This window comes from Nelusetta ayraudi, unplaced genomic scaffold (assembly GCF_046127955.1).
Source record: "Nelusetta ayraudi isolate G7.1 ecotype Tasmania unplaced genomic scaffold, CSIRO-AGI_Nayr_v1 ptg000109l, whole genome shotgun sequence".
NCBI lineage: Eukaryota > Metazoa > Chordata > Actinopteri > Tetraodontiformes > Monacanthidae > Nelusetta > Nelusetta ayraudi.
This window is the reverse complement of record NW_027466159.1, coordinates 317,442-335,165: the sequence shown is the minus strand read 5'-3', so window position 1 is coordinate 335,165 and position 17,724 is coordinate 317,442. Positions and strand designations below refer to the sequence as shown.

The following is a 17,724-nucleotide window of genomic DNA, read 5'->3' as shown; positions in this document are numbered from 1 at the left end:
TGTGAGACGAATCGGTAACTCTAAATTGTTTGTTTGTTTGTGTGTGTGTGTGTGGGGGCAGTTTATTGTGTTTACATGAGGCCCTGTCGTGAAGTAGCGATTTGTCCGTGATGTAGCCCCGCCTTCGTCTGATGGCGAGCTGTGATTGGCTGACCCCTCCCCTGGGTGGAGGAGAAAGCGGGTACAGACGATGAATGAATGAATGGATGGATGATGCATTTGAAAAAAACACTCCAATACATACTAATACTTTCATCCATCACATGACAAACACGTTGTGCCACTTAGAGCTCTTTAACTTGCAAATACGCTGCAGGCATAATTTAAGATTGTTCAGCATCGGGGGGGTTGGGATTAAATATGCATTAGCGGATTTTCAGCTGCTCCCTCTACATGAGAGGGACGGCAATGTCGGGCCATATGGGGTGTGGGGTGGGGGTGGGGGGTTTACATAAGAGGTGTTTAAATTTTAACAACCACTGGGAGGAAAGTAGGTCTTGACGGTGCACAACAGCAGCAGCGAACCACAGACTGCGAACATCGCCGAGGAGACACTGCCAGACCCACTCGGTGTTTGCCTTTGCCGGCGAGAGCTCATAGGTCTGTGTGTGTGTGTGTGTGTGTGTGTGTGCCCGCGCGTGTGTGCAGCTCAGGGCCCTGCAGGCGCTCTGTGCACACAACACTGACACAATTTGTCCTCCATCTGTTTAAATAAGCGACGAGCTGAACGACGTTTCACCAAATCTTATGTCCACAAAAAGTTACAAAAAAAAAAATCACATATATATATATATATATATATATATATTACACACACACATACAGTACAGGGAAAACAGCGTCCCTGAGCTTTCGCTCCGCCAGCTGGAGGAAATAGAGAAGGGCATCAAAAATATGAAGCAAATAAAGAAACAAGATTAGCTGAATGAATAAAATAAAACAAAATGGGCTTTCATGTCCATGAAATGGCAATTTTTGCAATTCTGTCCACACACTCCTCCAGAATGAACTTTCACAACATATTTGTGTCTCATTCTATTCCGTTGCCATCATGTTGATGTTTTTCTAACAGTTTTTTTTTTTTCAATAGTATTGCATATTTTCCCAATTTGGAATCATTAAAACCTATCTATCTATCTATCTATCTATCTATCTATCTATCTATCTATCTATCTATCTATTTATCTATCTATCTGTCAGAACCAATACCCCCCCTTTGGGCACAAATAAAGGTCTTGAATTAAAACAACAAGAAGTAGAAAAACAACAAAAGACATTCACTCACCTTTCCTCTCATCTCCTTCCATGTTTCCTTCCCTGAGAAGGGAAAGTCAGCGTGCGTTGGAAGCAGCTTCCCGGGAATCCTCGCTACATCGCCTCACCGGCACCCGCTGAGTTGGCCGACGGCCTGACGTGTGAATCCTTCGCCTTGCCGCCGGCCGATGTTCACCCTGAGTCTTCAAGGTAGGCTGGAGCCGGCAGCCTCCTCTAGACACCCCGCCCACTCTCTCAACGCTGCCTTATGTTTACAAGGAAGCCCTGCACTGTCTTTCTTTTTTCTGTCCTTCCTTCTTTCTTTCCTTTTTGGCTTTCTTTCTTCCTTTCTTTATTTTTTGTCTGTTTATAATGGAGAAAGAGTGAGTGAGTGAGAGGAAGAGGGTCCAGGCTGAAGGTTCTTTGGGTTTTTGTCAGTGGGGTGAAGGTCATTCATAGAAATGCAGCAGCAGCAGCAGGGTTGCATTAGACACATATCTCTTCCTCTTAATTTTTATTCTCTTTAATTGAGTCGCCAACATACAGTTCCACTCACATAGAAGCACTTACTGCACACTACCACAAGGTCACATTAGAGAGATTTTTTTGAGAGCCAGCGTTAAAGATCTGCCATTCAATACAGTTTTTTTTTTGTAACCATGGTGACTGCTCACACACACACGTGCACGCACGCTAACATAACACACACTAAAATCTATTTCAAACTATGTTGCCAGGAATATTTAACAGGGGGGGCGTGGGGGGGTGACGGCAGCCAGTTAGCGAGAGAACCCGACAGATATGTGAAGAGCGGCAGGGACGTGAGATGACGAGGCTCAGTTCGCAGCCAGGAGGGGGCGAAATGTTCCCGACTTCAGTGGCGACGATGAGTGCGCTGGTCGCCCGGACGATGACTCGCTGGGAATCTTTGGTTCCCTCTTTTAGCGAGATGCGAAGCTGTATAACTGCGGAACGTATCGCTGCGGAAACAAAGTGGGAACACAACGCCGAAAACTCCAGGTTTTCATCATGAGAAAAAAACAGTCCAGAATGATGCTAATACTTAAAAAAAAAAAATACAAAAGAACGAACAAACAGAAGCTCAACACTGCATTTAGAAAGTCAGTCTAGTGTTAAAATAACATTCCGGCCTGAAAATGCTGACATGTATCACAGAAGGGACGTCCTATCGGTCGTCCTAATTTGGAGTTGTTTTTTTCCCCTGGTGGCCGCACATGGTATTGCAGCTCCATCGCTAAATACAAACGTCAGTTGGGAGGTTTACAACTGCTTGCGCTGAGCAAAAAAAAAAAAAGCATATTTTTTTCCGACTGAATGCACGCTCGCGGTCAGCCGGTCGAGCTGACAGGAAGTGAGGACGGAGGCCTCGAGAGCAATTCTGACTTGAATGGGCGTCAAAATCATCTTTGTGCAGAGGAGCAGGTCCTGGCCACTAAGCGGCGGAGCTGCACCTCGCGGCGTACCACCACCACAACTATCAGAGAGGCATGGAGGAAAAGTTAGAACGCAATTTGGTCTTTCTAAAAAGTAGCTGTATATTGATTTTGATTCTTTTTGGCTGAAGCAAAGTGAGTTTGGGGTGGGGGGAGGGGCAGTAGGAGGGCCAGGGCTATCAGGGTTTGGGTTTAGGGAGGTGGAGGGCTGTCAGGGTTCGGGGGAGGAGGAAAGGGGAAGGGCTGTCAGGGTTCGGGGGGAGGTAGAAGACATAGTTGTGGTCGTGGTGGGCAGCCGGAACCCCTTAAAGCTTCACAACAATGGTGATGAGGAACCACCAGCAACTAATAGAACAACAACAACAACAAAAAAAAGAATAAAATCAAAATTAAAAAAACGCAAATATTTAAACAGACGACGGAGTGATGACATCATCAGCAAAGAATATTATGAGGCTGCATTATTTTAGTTTCATGTTTCAAAAAAAAAAGGGGGGGGCGGGAACAACACGACTGATGACAGCAGAGTGCTGAACACGAGATTGGATGTTGAAATCAGATCCAGTCGGTCAGTTTCCGTCAAAGGAGGAGAAACATCCCGGCATGTCAGAATCGGGGCTATGCTATTGCTATTCTGTTCATTTTTTTAATGAACAGAACAGCAATAGCAATCGTCATGCAGCCGCGCAAACAACAAACCGGCCTTTGATTAAAGAGCCGCTCGTCCATGTGATATGATCCATTGTTGGGTTTCTAAAAAGTTCCCTTTGTTCCACATCTTTCTTTCATCTGTCGCTGAAAAGAAGATGCAGAGGGAGGCAGGTGGTGAGGTGGGTGGGGGTGTGTGTGTGTGGGGGGTCACTGTCTGAAAAAAAGCTCCCCGACCCTGATAACCAACCTCACGTTGGAAGGTGGTTAGCAATGGTTTTTTTTGCCCTTTTTCTAATCCGTGGGTGTTGGATTTTGGGGATTTAATTCTCAATTTCAAAAAAACAAACAACGAGCAGAATAATAAAGAGAAAAAATATATATACGACAAGAAGCACCAACAGGCCAAAGTGGGCCGGCTCTCATGAATGAGGGGTTGGGTGCGAGGGGGTTGAAGTGTTGTGAAGTGGGAGAGAATCGCTCTTCACCTCCCACAGCTCTGGGAGATTCTCCTGGCCGCCGTCCAGCACTCGCACTAATGAACTCTTCACACACTCTCTCTCTCTCTCTCTCTCATACGCACACACACACACACACACACACCATATTACATCACAGATAATAACAGTTATATAACGAGGCGGTGCGGACACAGAGGTAATTACAACACTCTTACATCAATGTCCGCCGCACAAATAAATACAAATGTTTAAAAAAAAATTCACGTTCCCTGATGGCAGTGACACAAACAATAAATAAATAAAATGCATGAAAACCTGGACAGGAAATAAAGTGGATTTTAGAAAGATTGCACATTTGGTAGATTAATATCTACTAACGGATGAAGCTGGAATTCATTATCGGTCGCAAAACAAAGAAAAATTGGAAGAAAAAAAAAGACAAAGTTCCTCCTCAATCAGGACCTTTAGATGAACGGACGTGAGTTTTCAAAAAGTCCGGCTGCTGCTGATGGAAACGAACAAAAGTGAAAGCGACACTGACTTCTCAGCTGTCCTCTGGTTGGCGAGGGAGAGGGTGCAGTAACATCCAGTCAACAACAGGGGGCGGGATTTGTGACGGCGACCTGGTGCAGAAACAGACAAGAGCGGACGTCACGTCAGGGCTCCACTGGTGACATCACGACAGTGACGCGGCTCACGAGGCCAATACATATTCACTGCCATCAAGAGGAAATGAGAAGTTCTCTTTATTAAAAAAAAAAAAAGGGACTGTAAAGTTCATCCTCATTGTCAGATTTGACTATATAATTAATTTTCTAGGAAACTATATAAAGTAAAAAAAAAAAAATCATCATGACTGGGCAGTTAAATTTAAATAGACACCAAAAAGATCACGTAGTTGAGTTCATCAGGTAGAGATCAGTACTTTGGCCCCAACATGATGCAACCAAACGCAACTTCACACAACTTGAAGGAATCAGGGTTCTGAAGGAATCGGGGTTCTGGAAGTACCAGAGTTCCCGAGGAACCACGGTCCTCACTAGTAGCCAGAATCAAAACATGCACATGAAAAAGAGGCTCCACCTTGTGGCAGGATGAGAGGAAAACAGCCTGAGCTTCAACATCGGCTCAATAATAATAATAATAAAAAAAAACTCTTTCAAGGATGTAAAATAACCGACAGTCTGTGAATTCATGAAGGAACGAGTGTTTTTTACCTCTTTTACTACACAACCTGGAAACACCACACCTAAACAGCCAATCACATCTCAGCAGTGCTTTTTTTTTTTTTTTTTTTCCTCGTCGGCAGGCTGTCCAAAAAACCTGCTCAAATGTCGGACAATCTCACCTCGTCTTACTCCCAGAAGTAGCGCAGATACCAGATGGTCTCATTCTTCAGCTGGGGTCCGAACAGAGGGTTGGTCTGGGCCAGGATGGCGATCAACCAGCTGGGTGGAGAAGGGGGGGGCGGGGGGGGTAGAGAGAGAGAGAGAGAGAGAGAGAGAGTGAGAGCGAGAGAGGCTCAGCGTCACAATCTCAAAACCTGGAGATGTGTCCAGAAAGCGGCACACTTAGCCCTCTGTTTGCAGCTTCCAGCTGAAACTGATGCTTATTAGCTTATAGCTGATTTGTCACGCCTTCCATGAGTCTGGAAGTGGTTAGTTAAATTAAGGCAGTCGTAGAGGGCGGAGCCAACACCTGTCTGGGGCTGTGACATCACAGGGGGGTTGTACTAGCAACAAATAAAGGGTGGAGGTTTCTCATCTGATGGGAGTCCACTGACTGGACAGAGACATGGACGACTGAATGTGGAAAAAAATTAATCAGCGAAGTCAATTTTGAAAGTCTGATCTGGATGCATTTATGTATCATTTAATGATTAAAAGGTTTTCATTCTTCTATCTAATTTGCGTCTCTTATGCAGGTCATTGTGTTCTCTAGAGGTCACGAGGGAACTTCTTCACAGCTCCGCCGGCTCCCAGGGCACTGACGGCTTCACTGTGGCCTCCACTGTTTCACTGAACTCAACACACAGTTGACCGTCTTCTATAAAAGGACATGAGAAGACGCCGATTCTCCGCAAGCTTTTCTGGGCGAGCAGAGCAAACTCCACCCCGAGCGCCTGTTGACCTTGTCACTATTATCTTTTCACTGCCCCACTCAAAAGAGAAGAAAAAAAAAAGAAGAAGAGGAATCCGGAATGAAAACACTCCAGTTTGCGAAGGATGAAAACTGCATAATGTGTTATAAAAAAGGTATTGTACCACACACCTTTAACAGCCTTCAGATTTCAACCTTATGTCAACATCTAAAGTTTGGAGAACGCTTTGAATTTTATACAAATATTTATGTTAATAGTTTCCTGCTAACTGTTGCCAAAGTCATCCAATGTATACATAAATACATAAATAAAAATTGTGAACATTTGAACATTTAAATCTAGTATAAAAAAGCATTTCTGCCTTTTTTTTTTTTAACTGACTCCTATGAGGGCAGTGCTTTGAGTTAGCAAGTAACTTCTAAAGGATCGAAGGCTCTGTCACATGGTGAAAACTACCAAGTCTTAGCCTTAGTAGTTTTAGTAGTGAATTTTGACTTCAGAAGCCGCCACTTTGCTTTCAGATTGTTTGTTATCTTTCTCTGTCTCATTACAGTGGTAAGTAGTTCATCCAAACTGGATTGCAGGAAACACATCTATTTTGACTGAAATGTATCTTCAGAATAATCTGCCAATTCACAACCGTCCTGGACTGTCCCTATTGAACGGCTGTTTCTGCTGCAAGTGAATTAAGCAGGTCACCTGTATCACGAGACACTCTTACTATTAAGTAACACACATTACAGGGCTGTACAGTGCGACAGTTCACAACACATTTGCGAATTAAAATCATCCTGTGCGAAGAGAACTATGTTTACACTCGGACTTGTGCTAATGAGTTGCGCAGGCAGGCATCATGAACATGAGCATGAAGTGGGAAAACTAGTATTACTTTTGACCTACACGAGTAACCATCCGTTGTTGGTAAAACTGATCCATGGGAGTTGCAGTTCTACATGTATACTATCCATCTCAATTCAACTATTTAAGAACTACATTTCCTGGTTCAAATTAATTTCACAATAAACCTGTTAACTAACTGTCCATCCCGGTGTGCTACAAATTTTTTCTTTGTGCTACTAATTTTTTTTTTTTTTTTTAACTTGCTAGCACTGATGCTACCACTTAAAAAGGTAAGTGAACAGCCCTGCATTATTGCCTGGAACAAAGATGACTTGCAAAAACTCTGTAACAACACACGCTTCCATCTCCCGGAAAAATGTAATCTGGAAGTGATGAAGCCACGGCAGAAGAACGAGGCGAGACACAAGAAGAGAGAGAAGAGAGCTTGTACTCACAACAAGTAGCAGCAGACCGCTGTGAGAATGAGACTGGTCACGATCACCCTGCAAACACAGAAAGGGAAACAGGAGAAATGACAAAAAGCTACTTTTAAAGGTTTTAAAGGTCACCTGTTGGGAACATTTTAGATCTGAATTTTTAAAATCCTGGACTCGGACCTGGAAGTTACCTATGAAAAATAAAAACCCTCTACAAATCAGATAGCAGCATATTTAGCCCTCTGTTTACAGCCTCCTTTTAAAACTCAGGCTGTGTTCACACGTTTGGATGGGGGACAGAAACACCTGGCTAGAGGGTGTTGCCGCTAACATGGGAGAGCTATTAGTGACGTAGGGTGCCCTTTGTGACATCACGAAAGGGCCCGATGTCCGAGTACAGTGTTTCTCATAAGGGTGGTGGTGGGAAATAAAAAGTAAAGGACTGATGTCCAGTTCTGAGGAGTATAATGGGACAGAGACACATATCTGGTTAAGTGACTTAACAAGAGGCCTTTAGAGGCTAATAATGTTGATGGTGGGACATGATGATGATGGTGATGATGATGATGATGACGATGATGATAGGATGGAAGTGATGCGGGGCCTCCATCACATGACTGGCAGCGGCAGCATCAGCGCCGCCATCGTGTCCGTGTGAGCCGAACGGACGTGAAGCAAGCGTTGATAAACAACGTTGTTAACGAGCCAGAGTCAAATTACGGACACAAACAGCGTCGAAATAACACAGAGGCGACGCGACGCCAGCGCAACCGCCGCTGATGACGGCATCCAGGCACCCACAACCAACGCAACCTACCCCCGGTTGGGTCCTTTGGGCACCAGGAACGGGGCGACGACGCCCACCAGGCCCCACAGCGTGGTGAAGCAGATCATGGGCAGGGCGAGCGAGTGGGACACCATGGTTCCTGTTGGCAGGACGGGGAGGCGAGACGAGACGAGGGGTCGGTGCCGTTTCTCCCGCGGCGGGCGAAGACGAGCATCAATGGCGGATTAGCCGAGCGGTCACTTCCGCAGAGGTCCCGCCCACCTGGGGGGAAATTACGCCGTGTGATTGGCCCACTGCTTCGAGAAGGCGCTTTGCGATTGGTCCAGCTGCCTGTACGTCAACATTAAAGCCGCGGGGATTTAGACGGACGAGCATCAGAGCCAGCAGACTGCAGATAGTGGGATCAATACAATACAACGTCCGGTTATTTTTACCCGTTACTATCGTGTGCACAGTTCTGATTAACAGTGGTCATCACGTGACTGTAAACCCGTCGATATTACGAGGTATTTTTATTTCTGAACAACAAATGTTTTAAGAATTCTGGGTTATGAAATATTGAGAATGGAGTATCAAAAATGCATGAATTGAATTAATAAAATTCAATAACTGCGCAGGCATCCAACTAAGCTAGCAAGCAAGCAAACAAGCAAGCAAACAAATGTCCAAAATTATTAGATGGCACAAAATCATCTAAATGTTGTGTGAAATGCTATTACCGGAAGTCATTTTATTGTTGACGGCTGACCGCCGGAAGTCGAAGAAAGTCCTGGCTTGTCGAACTTTACATAGAGGGGACCAGCCAGAAAGTCCATCGTGCGTACCTCGACGTGGGCCCGTTCTTTCACTGGCGAGGTCTCAACAGAAGTTGACGCCCGTCTTCCCTTGTCGGTGTGAACTCTTGTGTGGGTCATGCGAGTCGGCTGGAAGTGATGAAGTTCCCCGGGGACCTGTGCCGGCGGCTGCTGCTCGGTCTGAGAGCCGGTGAGTCGCCGACAACTTGACCTGAAGTTATTTTTTTCATGGAAATTGTATTTATTTATTTATTTATTTATTTATTTATTCATTCTTGTTCTCGATTTTTTTCGACTGCACTGGAAATGCAGCTGTAATTACGTGGTATAATATATACACACACACACACACACACACACACACACACACGCACTCACACACACACACACACACACACACACACACACACACACACACACACACCGTATTAATTTGTCAGTTTTGTTCTTATGCATTTTATGATGGCACTTAAAACATACATTATTTTTCTTTATTTTTCTATACACAATATGTTTGTTTGGTTTTTTTTTTTTATTACAGTGCAATTCCATTTCCCCCTCTCTATAGCTGATAGCAGATACTTCCTGTCTGAAGTTGGGAACTTATGTAACATGTTCACAAATAAAAGTATCACAAATAGAAAAAGAAAAAAACATATATATATATACACACACACATACATACATATATATGTATGTATATATATATATATATATATATATATATATATATATATATATATATATATATATATGTATATATATATATATATATATATATATATACATATGTATATATATATATATATATATATATATATATATATACATATATATATATATGTATATATAGATGTACATGCCAAAATTTCTGGAAAATCGAATCACCTAAAAAACGTGGTTTGGGATGCAGTGGTTGAACTGGGGGATATACAGGACGACTGATGACTGCAGTGCCTCCCACAGTTGAAGGTAGGGGACGTGGGGGGGTATTTAAATGCATAGTCTGAAATGAAGGTAGGTGGCGCTGAACACTGGGGAGGTGCCAACCCCTCATGCCAGTGCTCAGATATCCAGACCATAAATACACCCAGAGGCATTTGACAGGCAAATGAGCCGATCAACTGAAGAATGTACAGAAACTGGTTCAACAGGACTGGTCCGTGGTCAGCTCTGATTTAGTGGCCTTCTGCCCGTCATGTGTCTGCAAATGCTATGACACGTCCCCTCAAACACAGTGAGGCCAGGAACCACTGAGAGGAGATGAGTTTTACTGCAACAGGTTCTTCAGATGCGATGCTTCATGTTGACCTGATGATGACCCCGCCAAGCCACCAGAGCTGCTTCACTTCCTGGTCGGCAGAATGCCTTGTACACATATTGGATTTGTAATCCATTTCCTGCCAACGTTAAGCAGCTGTGTTCCGACTCGGCTTCCTCCCGCAGGTTTGCCCTCATGTCTGCTTGTCCGTTAGGTTTGAGGAGCAAAAACCTTCAGAAATCAGTCAATTGGTCGTTGGTTTCTTCCTCAGCTTTTGATGGGAACACTGGTCACTGAGGTTCCATGTTACCCAAAGTTCTGGAAATGTTTTTGCGATTATGAAATGCTTTAGAAATGATGAACTGCAAATGGGCGGAGCATGGCTTGACTCAAGGTCTCGACTCTGGATCTCATCCTGAACATTTAGCGGTGCGTCGAGGTGAAGGTCACTCCTGACACAAGTGTAGAGAATAAAACTTTTCTGTTCTGTGGTATATTTTCCGGAACCCAATGAACATTTTTTGGTGACTTGTGTGTTGTTTTTGTTGTTGTTGCTGTTGTTGTTGTTGTTGTTGTTGTTGTTGTTGTTGTTGTTGTTGTTGTTGTTGTTGTTGTTTAAATTACTTTGTGGATGGGAGTGAGGCAGAGCGGAGGTTTTCACTTAAGGTTTCACTATCTGTAACTGTTTTTTAATACGCCATTTGATACTGAAACATTTGCCATTTCAAAAGATTTGCAGATTCTGATGGTTTACTATCACATTCACATGAAATTTTTGTTTTTATTCATAGACAGTAAGAGTTAAATATTTTGAGCGCAAACTGACAGATTAGGGAGGAGAGGTAAAAAAAAAAAAAAAACCCAGCCTGGCTGATGGTGAAGGAAGCTAAAAGTTCTCTCTGTTCCTGGAGCTGAGCAGACTGATAAGGTCAGCAGGAAGCCTCCCCTCTCCGCTCTCACCCCTCTGATCCCCCTCCATCCTCCTCTACACCACACATTTCATGATAGTGACAACAATCAAGCATTTTACTTTTACAGTATAGAAGCCAAAATTATTAGCCCCTCTCATGACAAATTCTAGATTTATCCATGGAAAGGAACATTGACAAAATGTGTTTGTGGTGTTTTTGTTTCCAAAATAACAAAGACATAATGTCTGCTAAGTTTAGTAACGGTATTTTACTGATACATGGTGATACACCATGATAGACAGCCCTCTTAACTGTGTTCCATTAAACCTCATCTTCAGAAGAGGCCAGGTCAGCAACAATCATCTTGGCAGATGTCCGCGGCTTTTTGCTGACAGCTCTTGACTATTTTCCTCTCTAGTGTTCTTGAAATCTTTTGCGTGTGACCGCATCCAAGTGTTTTTCTTTCTTTTTTTTTTTTTCATAATTTGTGTCCTTGTACTTGGTAATGATGCAACATAGAACAGTTCTAGAAACTGTGAAACGCTTGGACATTATGGTATAGCCTTCCTCCTTATCATGAACCTCCACTACGAAGCCTAATTTCTTTTGTCTTTGGCATGGTGAGTAAAAGTAGTCCCTTACAATGTTGTGTACAAGTGCCCTGTTCCTTGAAGTCTTTATTTGCTGAGGTGTTGTTAGGAAGCCAATTGACTGCACAGATGTGGTTTGAAAGCTGATTGGTGTGTTTTGAAAGCAAAACTTCACATTTTGATATAAAGGAAGCCTAAAAATGTATTTTTTCCCCCAAAATGTACCAAAACCTACGAAAAAGCACGAGTGAATGTTTCACTATGTCAAATTTTTATCAATTCTGCATTGGGAAGAATTTTAGGCAAATGTTCCATAATTCCAGGGGTGCTTTTATTAAAAAGCCATCGACACGCTACTGCAGGGAATTGCACAATTTGTTGCAGTGAGATAAATTTTAAGTGGAAGAAAAAAAAAGGACATTACTAACAAACAACACCTGGTGACTCTTGTGTGGCAGTGCGGTATCAAACCAGTTCTGTCGACCTTGAGGATTTGGAGACAAAACACTCCCTGACACTTACTCGAACACAGTGTTTCAAATCTTGTTGTTGAACTGGTGGATCAGCACTTAGACTGCCTATGTGTGTGTGTGTGTGTATGTGTGTGTATCGCGTAGAAGAGCCTGCTGAGGAGACACGGGTTCAGGATGGAAACTCGGACCAGGACCTGACGGACAGAAGGCAACAAGCTGGGTCATCGCAGGTAAACTGGAAAAACACACGACTGGCCAGGGCGAACCGCGGATCATCTGACACGCCCCCCTGCTCTGCCACGTCCTGCCCACTCGGCTGCCGACTCCACCTCATCTCACCAGTGTTTCACCTTCCAAACAACTGCTCTGCTCTGAAACCCCCCTCCTTTCTCAAATTGGCCACGTGCCTCCCTTGATGGCAACCAGTTGGAAGTTCTCTGATGTTCGGATGTAAAACTTGTCATTGGGAACATTGTGTGCTTTGTGCGTGTGCGTGCGTCACTGTCAGGAGAGGCTGGCCAGCGAGGAGGGTTTGGACGAGGAAGAGAGGACGCGGAGGAGAGCTGAGAGGAGGCGAGCAAAAAAGAGAGTAAGAAGAGGGGAAAGAATTCATTATCACTCAGAGAGAAAACAAATAAAAAAAAAAAAAAAAAAACTGAGTCACACAATTTTAACCTCAAGTTTAGTGATGTCGTTTCTATCAAATTGCCTCTTTAATTTGCACATTTCCTCAGAGATCACCACATGCAGTTCCTTTAAATCCATCCGGAACAAAAAAATGTGTTTTGCCACCATGAAAAGGACCGAGTAGTCATCAACACATGTAAAATAACTACGATCAATACCGATACCAACACTGGTATCGATATTAGCAATATTTGTATCAACACTCCCACCAATACTTTATCCCACATGCATCCATTAAAAAAAAACAACCTCTTTCAGAGGCAGAAGGAACGGAGGAAGCAGGAGCGGGCTGAGAGGATGGAGGACGGGGCCGGACAGGTGAGCTTCATGGGTGGCGCTGTGGTCCATCTTGCGTGGTTCCTTGATAGACCCCCGTCACAACCTGGGACTTCCTTTTCTGTGGTGGCAGGAAGAGGTTGAGGAATGTGTTGCTGCAGCGTCTCAGAGCGTTCGCAAGGAGCAGCGGGGATGGACCGCCAGGAGCCCTCAGTCACTACCTGCTCACCAGCGTGCCCAGAGCGGCGGCAACTGCAGACAACCTGATGAGGTAGGTTGGCCGGTGGGCCACGCCCCGCTTTCAAAATAAAACACAAGGCAGCTAGAACGCCGCTGGTTGCAAAGACTGAGGCTTTTGTGTTTATTGCTGGAGTTCATTTCAATCAGTTCAGTCAGTTTCAAGGTAATGAGAACAAATGTTTGAAAAAAAATTACAAAATAAAAAATAAATAAATATATATTTTAATTCGAACATCAAATCAAAGTTGGAGTCCAGTTTCCCCCCCTTCTTTGCTTTAATATCTGCACATCTGTGCTTTACGCCTCGCCGTGTTTGAGAACTTTGTGTTGCTGCAGGAACCAGAGTGGGACGTCAGCAGCGCCTTTGTGGCCAAAGTTGCCAATCACATCAGGCTCCGTAGCCAAATGGGCGGAGCAACGGTGAGCAGCAGCAGGGAGGATGAGGAGAACGAGGGCAGCGGCTCTCAGGTTCCACACACATGCACACACACGCACATACATTACATGCTGCTGCTGAACTTACATCTACATCTAGTGGTGATGAATGACATTTCACACTGCCATTTCCTCCGGTTGTAACATTGTGCCTCTAAAATTCCTCACACTGAAGTTTTCCAGGTTGTGCGCTTTTTTTTTTAAAAGTATCTCGTGTAAATAAGTTATAAATAATCATGATTCGCTTATGGGTTTTTGCTGCTGTTTGTGTGCATTGTGACTGCAGGGCGCTGAGGTAAAGAGGAGGGGCGAGGCCCTCACAGGTGATTCATATTTACAGCATCCACAAGCCTTTCACTTTTCCACATGTAGTGCTGGAAGGTTTTATTTCAAAGGTGATCGTACCGACTGTGCGTTGACAGCGAAGGGCATTCAGTTGTTCGGCAAGAGTCGCTACAGCCACGCACTGGCCATTTTCACAGAAGCCATCCACTGTGACCCCAAGGACTACAGGTGACCCCTCCCCCGGCGAGCTCCCGGGTCCTCCCCCTGCCATCTTCCTTGGCCTGTGTGACTCTGCCTCCTCCGCCTCCTCCTGCAGGTTCTACGGAAACCGCTCCTTCTGTTACCTGTGCCTGGAGAAGCACCAGCCTGCCCTGGCCGACGCCCTGAGGTCCATCCAGCTGGCTCCTGATTGGCCGAAGGGATACTTCAGGAAGGGGTGTGCCCTGATGGCACTAAAGGTCGCCCCCTATCGCCAAACCTCTTCTTTGGTTTCCCTAAAAACTATGTTGAAAACGCTATGTGACCCCTGTGTGTGTGTGTGTGTGTGTGTGTGTGTGTGTGTGTGTGCGCGCGCGCGTGTGCGTGTGCTGTAGCGGTACCCTGAGGCCGAGCAGGCCTTGGAGCAGGTGCTGGAGCTAGACCCTCGCTGTAAGGAAGCGCCAATAAAACTGCTCCGCTGCCGCCTCCTTCAGCTCACGGTAAGGAATTGCAGTGACGGGACGCCGGTTCACCGTCGCGCCTCCAAATCCAATATCATTTCAACTTCTTGTTTGTTTGTTTTTTGCTAACCACAGGCGCTGGGTCTGGACAAAGAACAGGGGCAGGGGCGGAGTGACACTGATAGAGGTGTAATTTTTTGGGGATTCTGAAAACATGAGAGCACACGTTTTAGTGGAAGGGACACAGCAAGTCAACAACATTGTAAATTACAAGCAAAATTAAAATTGTGAAATTATAATTTGATACAATAAAGATAATTCAACGAACTCCTGAGCCTGTTAACCGCTGATAAGTTCACACACTGCCTACAGTTAGGGAGGTGATGTTGGTGATGATGATGATGATGATGATGATGATGATGATGTAAAATGTTGTTTTTTTTGTTTTTTTAATCACCTTCCAGCTCTGAGGCCTCCATCTCTGCAGGACCAGAGCAGGTACAATGACGTCATCACACACCCACACCACACAAAGCCATCTGTGTATTTACACTTTGCACGCGACAGATGTGAATGCTGACCCTGCAGGTGGGTGGTGGACATGCACGTGTAATTGCTGGTGTGGTTTTATCCTCTCTGTGTTCCGCCTCCTCTTGCTCTCTTCCTCTCCCGCCATGGAGAAGCTGCTGCTCTCTGTGGGTTGGCAACGTCACAGTGGAGGTGACGAAGGGCGACCTCTGGGATCTCTTCCAAACGTAAGAACTGCACGGCCGCGCGAGAGAGAGAAAAACAGAGAGACAGAGAAAGGAATCAGTAGCAGAATACGGATAGAAAATCATGAATAGGTTTCTTTTTTTTTTTAACTGCATGTGTGTGTGTGTGTGTGTGTGTGTGTGTGTGTGTTTGTTTTACTTGCAGGTTTGGCGAGATCAAGAGCATCAGAGTTATGCATGAACGTTTCTGCGCCTTTGTCAACTTCCAGAACGCTAGCATGGCTGCCAGCGCCCTGGAGATGCTGAAGGTGATTGGCAGCACGGCCCGACGTGACATATCACAGAATAAACTATATTCTGGTTTTTAGATTTTTTTTTCAGACAGATTAAGAGTCCATGGCCTAAAAATGAACAATAGGAACATTTATTATGAACCATCATTTTGGTAGGAGGTGGTATCCTGTCAACCGTTTATTTTTGTATTTTTTGTCCATGGGCAAAAATGCTTTTTTGGCCACATGGGATTTCTAGCTACAGTACCTCGCGTGGCCACTGGAAAAAAAATTGGAGCGCCTCCATACTGGAAGCCCAGAATCCAGTTCTTATAAAACATCCATGGTATGTGTTAAAAAGGTCTGGGGTTTTCCTTCCTGTTTTCTTATGTTTATGCTCCGAATTAATTTTACTCTTGTTCTCCTTAGGTTTATGTTTAAAGCTAAGTATTCTAGGGATAAAGGCACCAAGTTTAAAGATAGAGACTTGAAAGAGGCTAAAGCTGTGAAGGCCTGTTTGAACCCGACAGCGAATAATACCACATTATTCTTGGGTTGTTGCTGCTTTGTTCTTTGGTTGTCCTAGATTTGTCCTTGTGGTCTTGGACCAATTTCCTATTGACCTTGCTTGCCTGTAACTCAAACTCTCCACCTGATATTAAATCCTTCTATTGCCATCAAGCCTTCCGACTCTCCACAGTGAATTATCCAACCACCCACCACTACTTTTCAGGGTGACCATGTGTTCTCCTCTCCAGGGGGTGGAGATCAGGGGCACCAGGCTGGTGATGAGGTACCCGGAGAACTGGACACAGCACACCCCATTGGCCACCAAGAGGCAGAGCCAGAGCGTCGACGAGACACCGTAGAGCTCTTTTGCAGAACTTTCTGTGAAGGTGAAAGTGAAAGTGACGGATCTGGTGAAGTTCTTTAAGAAATCAAAGACATAATGATTTCAACAGTTCTCTCTCCTGCATCTCCAGATGCTATGTGCTGATAGATGGGGACAGGTGCTTCTACTGGCAGACCTCAGGCTATTTCTACGGCAACCAGTGCCGCTTCTAACATGTCCCGTGACAATAAGACTGAGATGGTAAACAGTGACTGGCAGTGCCACAGAAACATTTAGATGATGGTATATGGAGCCATGAAGGTCCATGTAAAGACCACTGGGACCAAGAGTCCACAGGGGTCAGACGTCAGGACTCAGACACTGTTCACATTAAAGTTTAAAGACTTAATGTGTTTGAGAGCACCAAGAGAGGTGTCAAAAGTGTTGTAGCATCTCAGAGGAGGTTCCCTCCAGGAGAACCCTGGTCCCTGCCTAGAGTCCCCTGGCTGTGAGAAACCATGCCAGCTGCTGTCGAATGACTGCAATTATTTTGCCAAACACAAGTTGTATTTGCAGTTGTGTTTGTATCTTGGTTTCAGAAGACCCTGTTCAAGGTGATACCTGGCTTGAGACTGCAAGTTCCCCAGTTGGACCACAGTGCCCATGATGTTGTGTTGGCCTCTGCCATGCCGACACAGGTGTCTGGCATGAAAACAATCAGATGAAGTGACAGCCACAACCCCTTTGTATACAGCCTCACTCAATGGTTGTCTTTTGCCTGAAGAAGGTTACCAGTGTGAGGCGGCTTTTTTTTTTGTCTTCTGAGTGTCCAGCACCAGCACCTCCCTGAAGAACTCTTTTTCTACTGCCAAACACAAGTCTGAAAGAGTCAATATTTGCAACCTTTTCTGTATGTATTTCCATAAAATAAATGAAACCAACATGAAATGATTTGGAGTTGTTTTATTATTATTTTTTCACATCATAATACATTATTTCACATCTTCACATTGAAAACTGTTTTTAGAGTTCAAGAAGACATTTATCATTTTTTAAAGATAATTTTCTCGATAAGGAGATAATTGGCATGATCACATGTTCCTGATTTGAAATAAAGACTGTTGGAAGATCCTGAAAAGGGGGCTGGAACATCACCGAGAAAGTAAACCAAGACACTGTCTGTGGTTGTATTATGCCGGATGTGTTGGTCCAAACAACTATGAAACCACTGTTCCAATCCCTCCCACACACAATCGTCTGAGGTCAACATACCACTGTCCCTTGAAGGAGGAAGTATCCAGTGATTGACAGAAT

At 44.5% G+C, this 17,724-nt stretch overlaps 2 protein-coding genes and 1 long non-coding RNA gene across 4 annotated transcripts; 2 read left to right on the top strand and 1 right to left on the bottom strand.

The window, feature by feature from the left end:
• Positions 1-1,761: 1,761 nt before the first annotated feature.
• Positions 1,762-8,235, bottom strand: atpv0e2 (ATPase H+ transporting V0 subunit e2). The gene is made up of 4 exons (XM_076048746.1): positions 8,013-8,235; positions 7,214-7,261; positions 5,166-5,265; positions 1,762-4,440 (listed from the first exon to the last, which is right to left on the bottom strand). Exons 1-3 carry the CDS (start codon positions 8,114-8,116, stop codon positions 5,172-5,174), a joined length of 246 nt encoding a protein of 81 aa, XP_075904861.1. The 5' UTR covers positions 8,117-8,235; the 3' UTR covers positions 1,762-4,440; positions 5,166-5,171.
• An 89-nt stretch (positions 8,236-8,324) lies between these two features.
• LOC142903302 (uncharacterized) lies at positions 8,325-14,803 on the top strand. The gene is made up of 11 exons (XM_076048856.1): positions 8,325-8,966; positions 12,156-12,241; positions 12,520-12,600; positions 12,957-13,016; positions 13,108-13,257; positions 13,551-13,682; positions 13,936-13,972; positions 14,072-14,162; positions 14,251-14,392; positions 14,528-14,632; positions 14,729-14,803. The coding sequence occupies exons 1-11, from the start codon at positions 8,915-8,917 to the stop codon at positions 14,801-14,803; spliced, it is 1,011 nt and encodes a 336-aa protein (XP_075904971.1). The 5' UTR covers positions 8,325-8,914.
• Positions 14,804-15,013: 210 nt separating this feature from the next.
• LOC142903225 (uncharacterized) lies at positions 15,014-17,322 on the top strand. 2 transcript variants are annotated; one of them, XR_012929214.1, is made up of 4 exons: positions 15,014-15,091; positions 15,277-15,348; positions 15,512-15,614; positions 16,337-17,322. It is a non-coding gene; the product is annotated as an uncharacterized LOC142903225 (long non-coding RNA). The 2 variants fall into 2 exon arrangements; XR_012929213.1 differs by having other exon boundaries at positions 15,020-15,348; positions 16,337-17,298.
• The last annotated feature ends 402 nt before the right edge of the window (positions 17,323-17,724 follow it).

What these genes read in the sequence shown, in the direction of transcription:
- LOC142903302 (XM_076048856.1), top strand. Translation starts at nt 8,915, where the DNA reads ATGAAGTTCCCCGGGGACCTGTGCCGGCGGCTGCTGCTCGGTCTGAGA. An exon ending in CTGATGAGGTAGGTTGGCCG is followed by an intron (nt 13,258 to 13,550) that starts GTGGGCCACGCC and finishes GTGTTGCTGCAG; the next exon opens with GAACCAGAGTGGGACGTCAG. An exon ending in GAGGGGCGAGGCCCTCACAG is followed by an intron (nt 13,973 to 14,071) that starts GTGATTCATATT and finishes GTGCGTTGACAG; the next exon opens with CGAAGGGCATTCAGTTGTTC.
- atpv0e2 (XM_076048746.1), bottom strand. Translation starts at nt 8,116, where the DNA reads ATGGTGTCCCACTCGCTCGCCCTGCCCATGATCTGCTTCACCACGCTG. An exon ending in CCCAAAGGACCCAACCGGGG is followed by an intron (nt 7,262 to 8,012) that starts GTAGGTTGCGTT and finishes CTGTGTTTGCAG; the next exon opens with GGTGATCGTGACCAGTCTCA. An exon ending in GCGGTCTGCTGCTACTTGTT is followed by an intron (nt 5,266 to 7,213) that starts GTGAGTACAAGC and finishes TTCTCCACCCAG; the next exon opens with CTGGTTGATCGCCATCCTGG.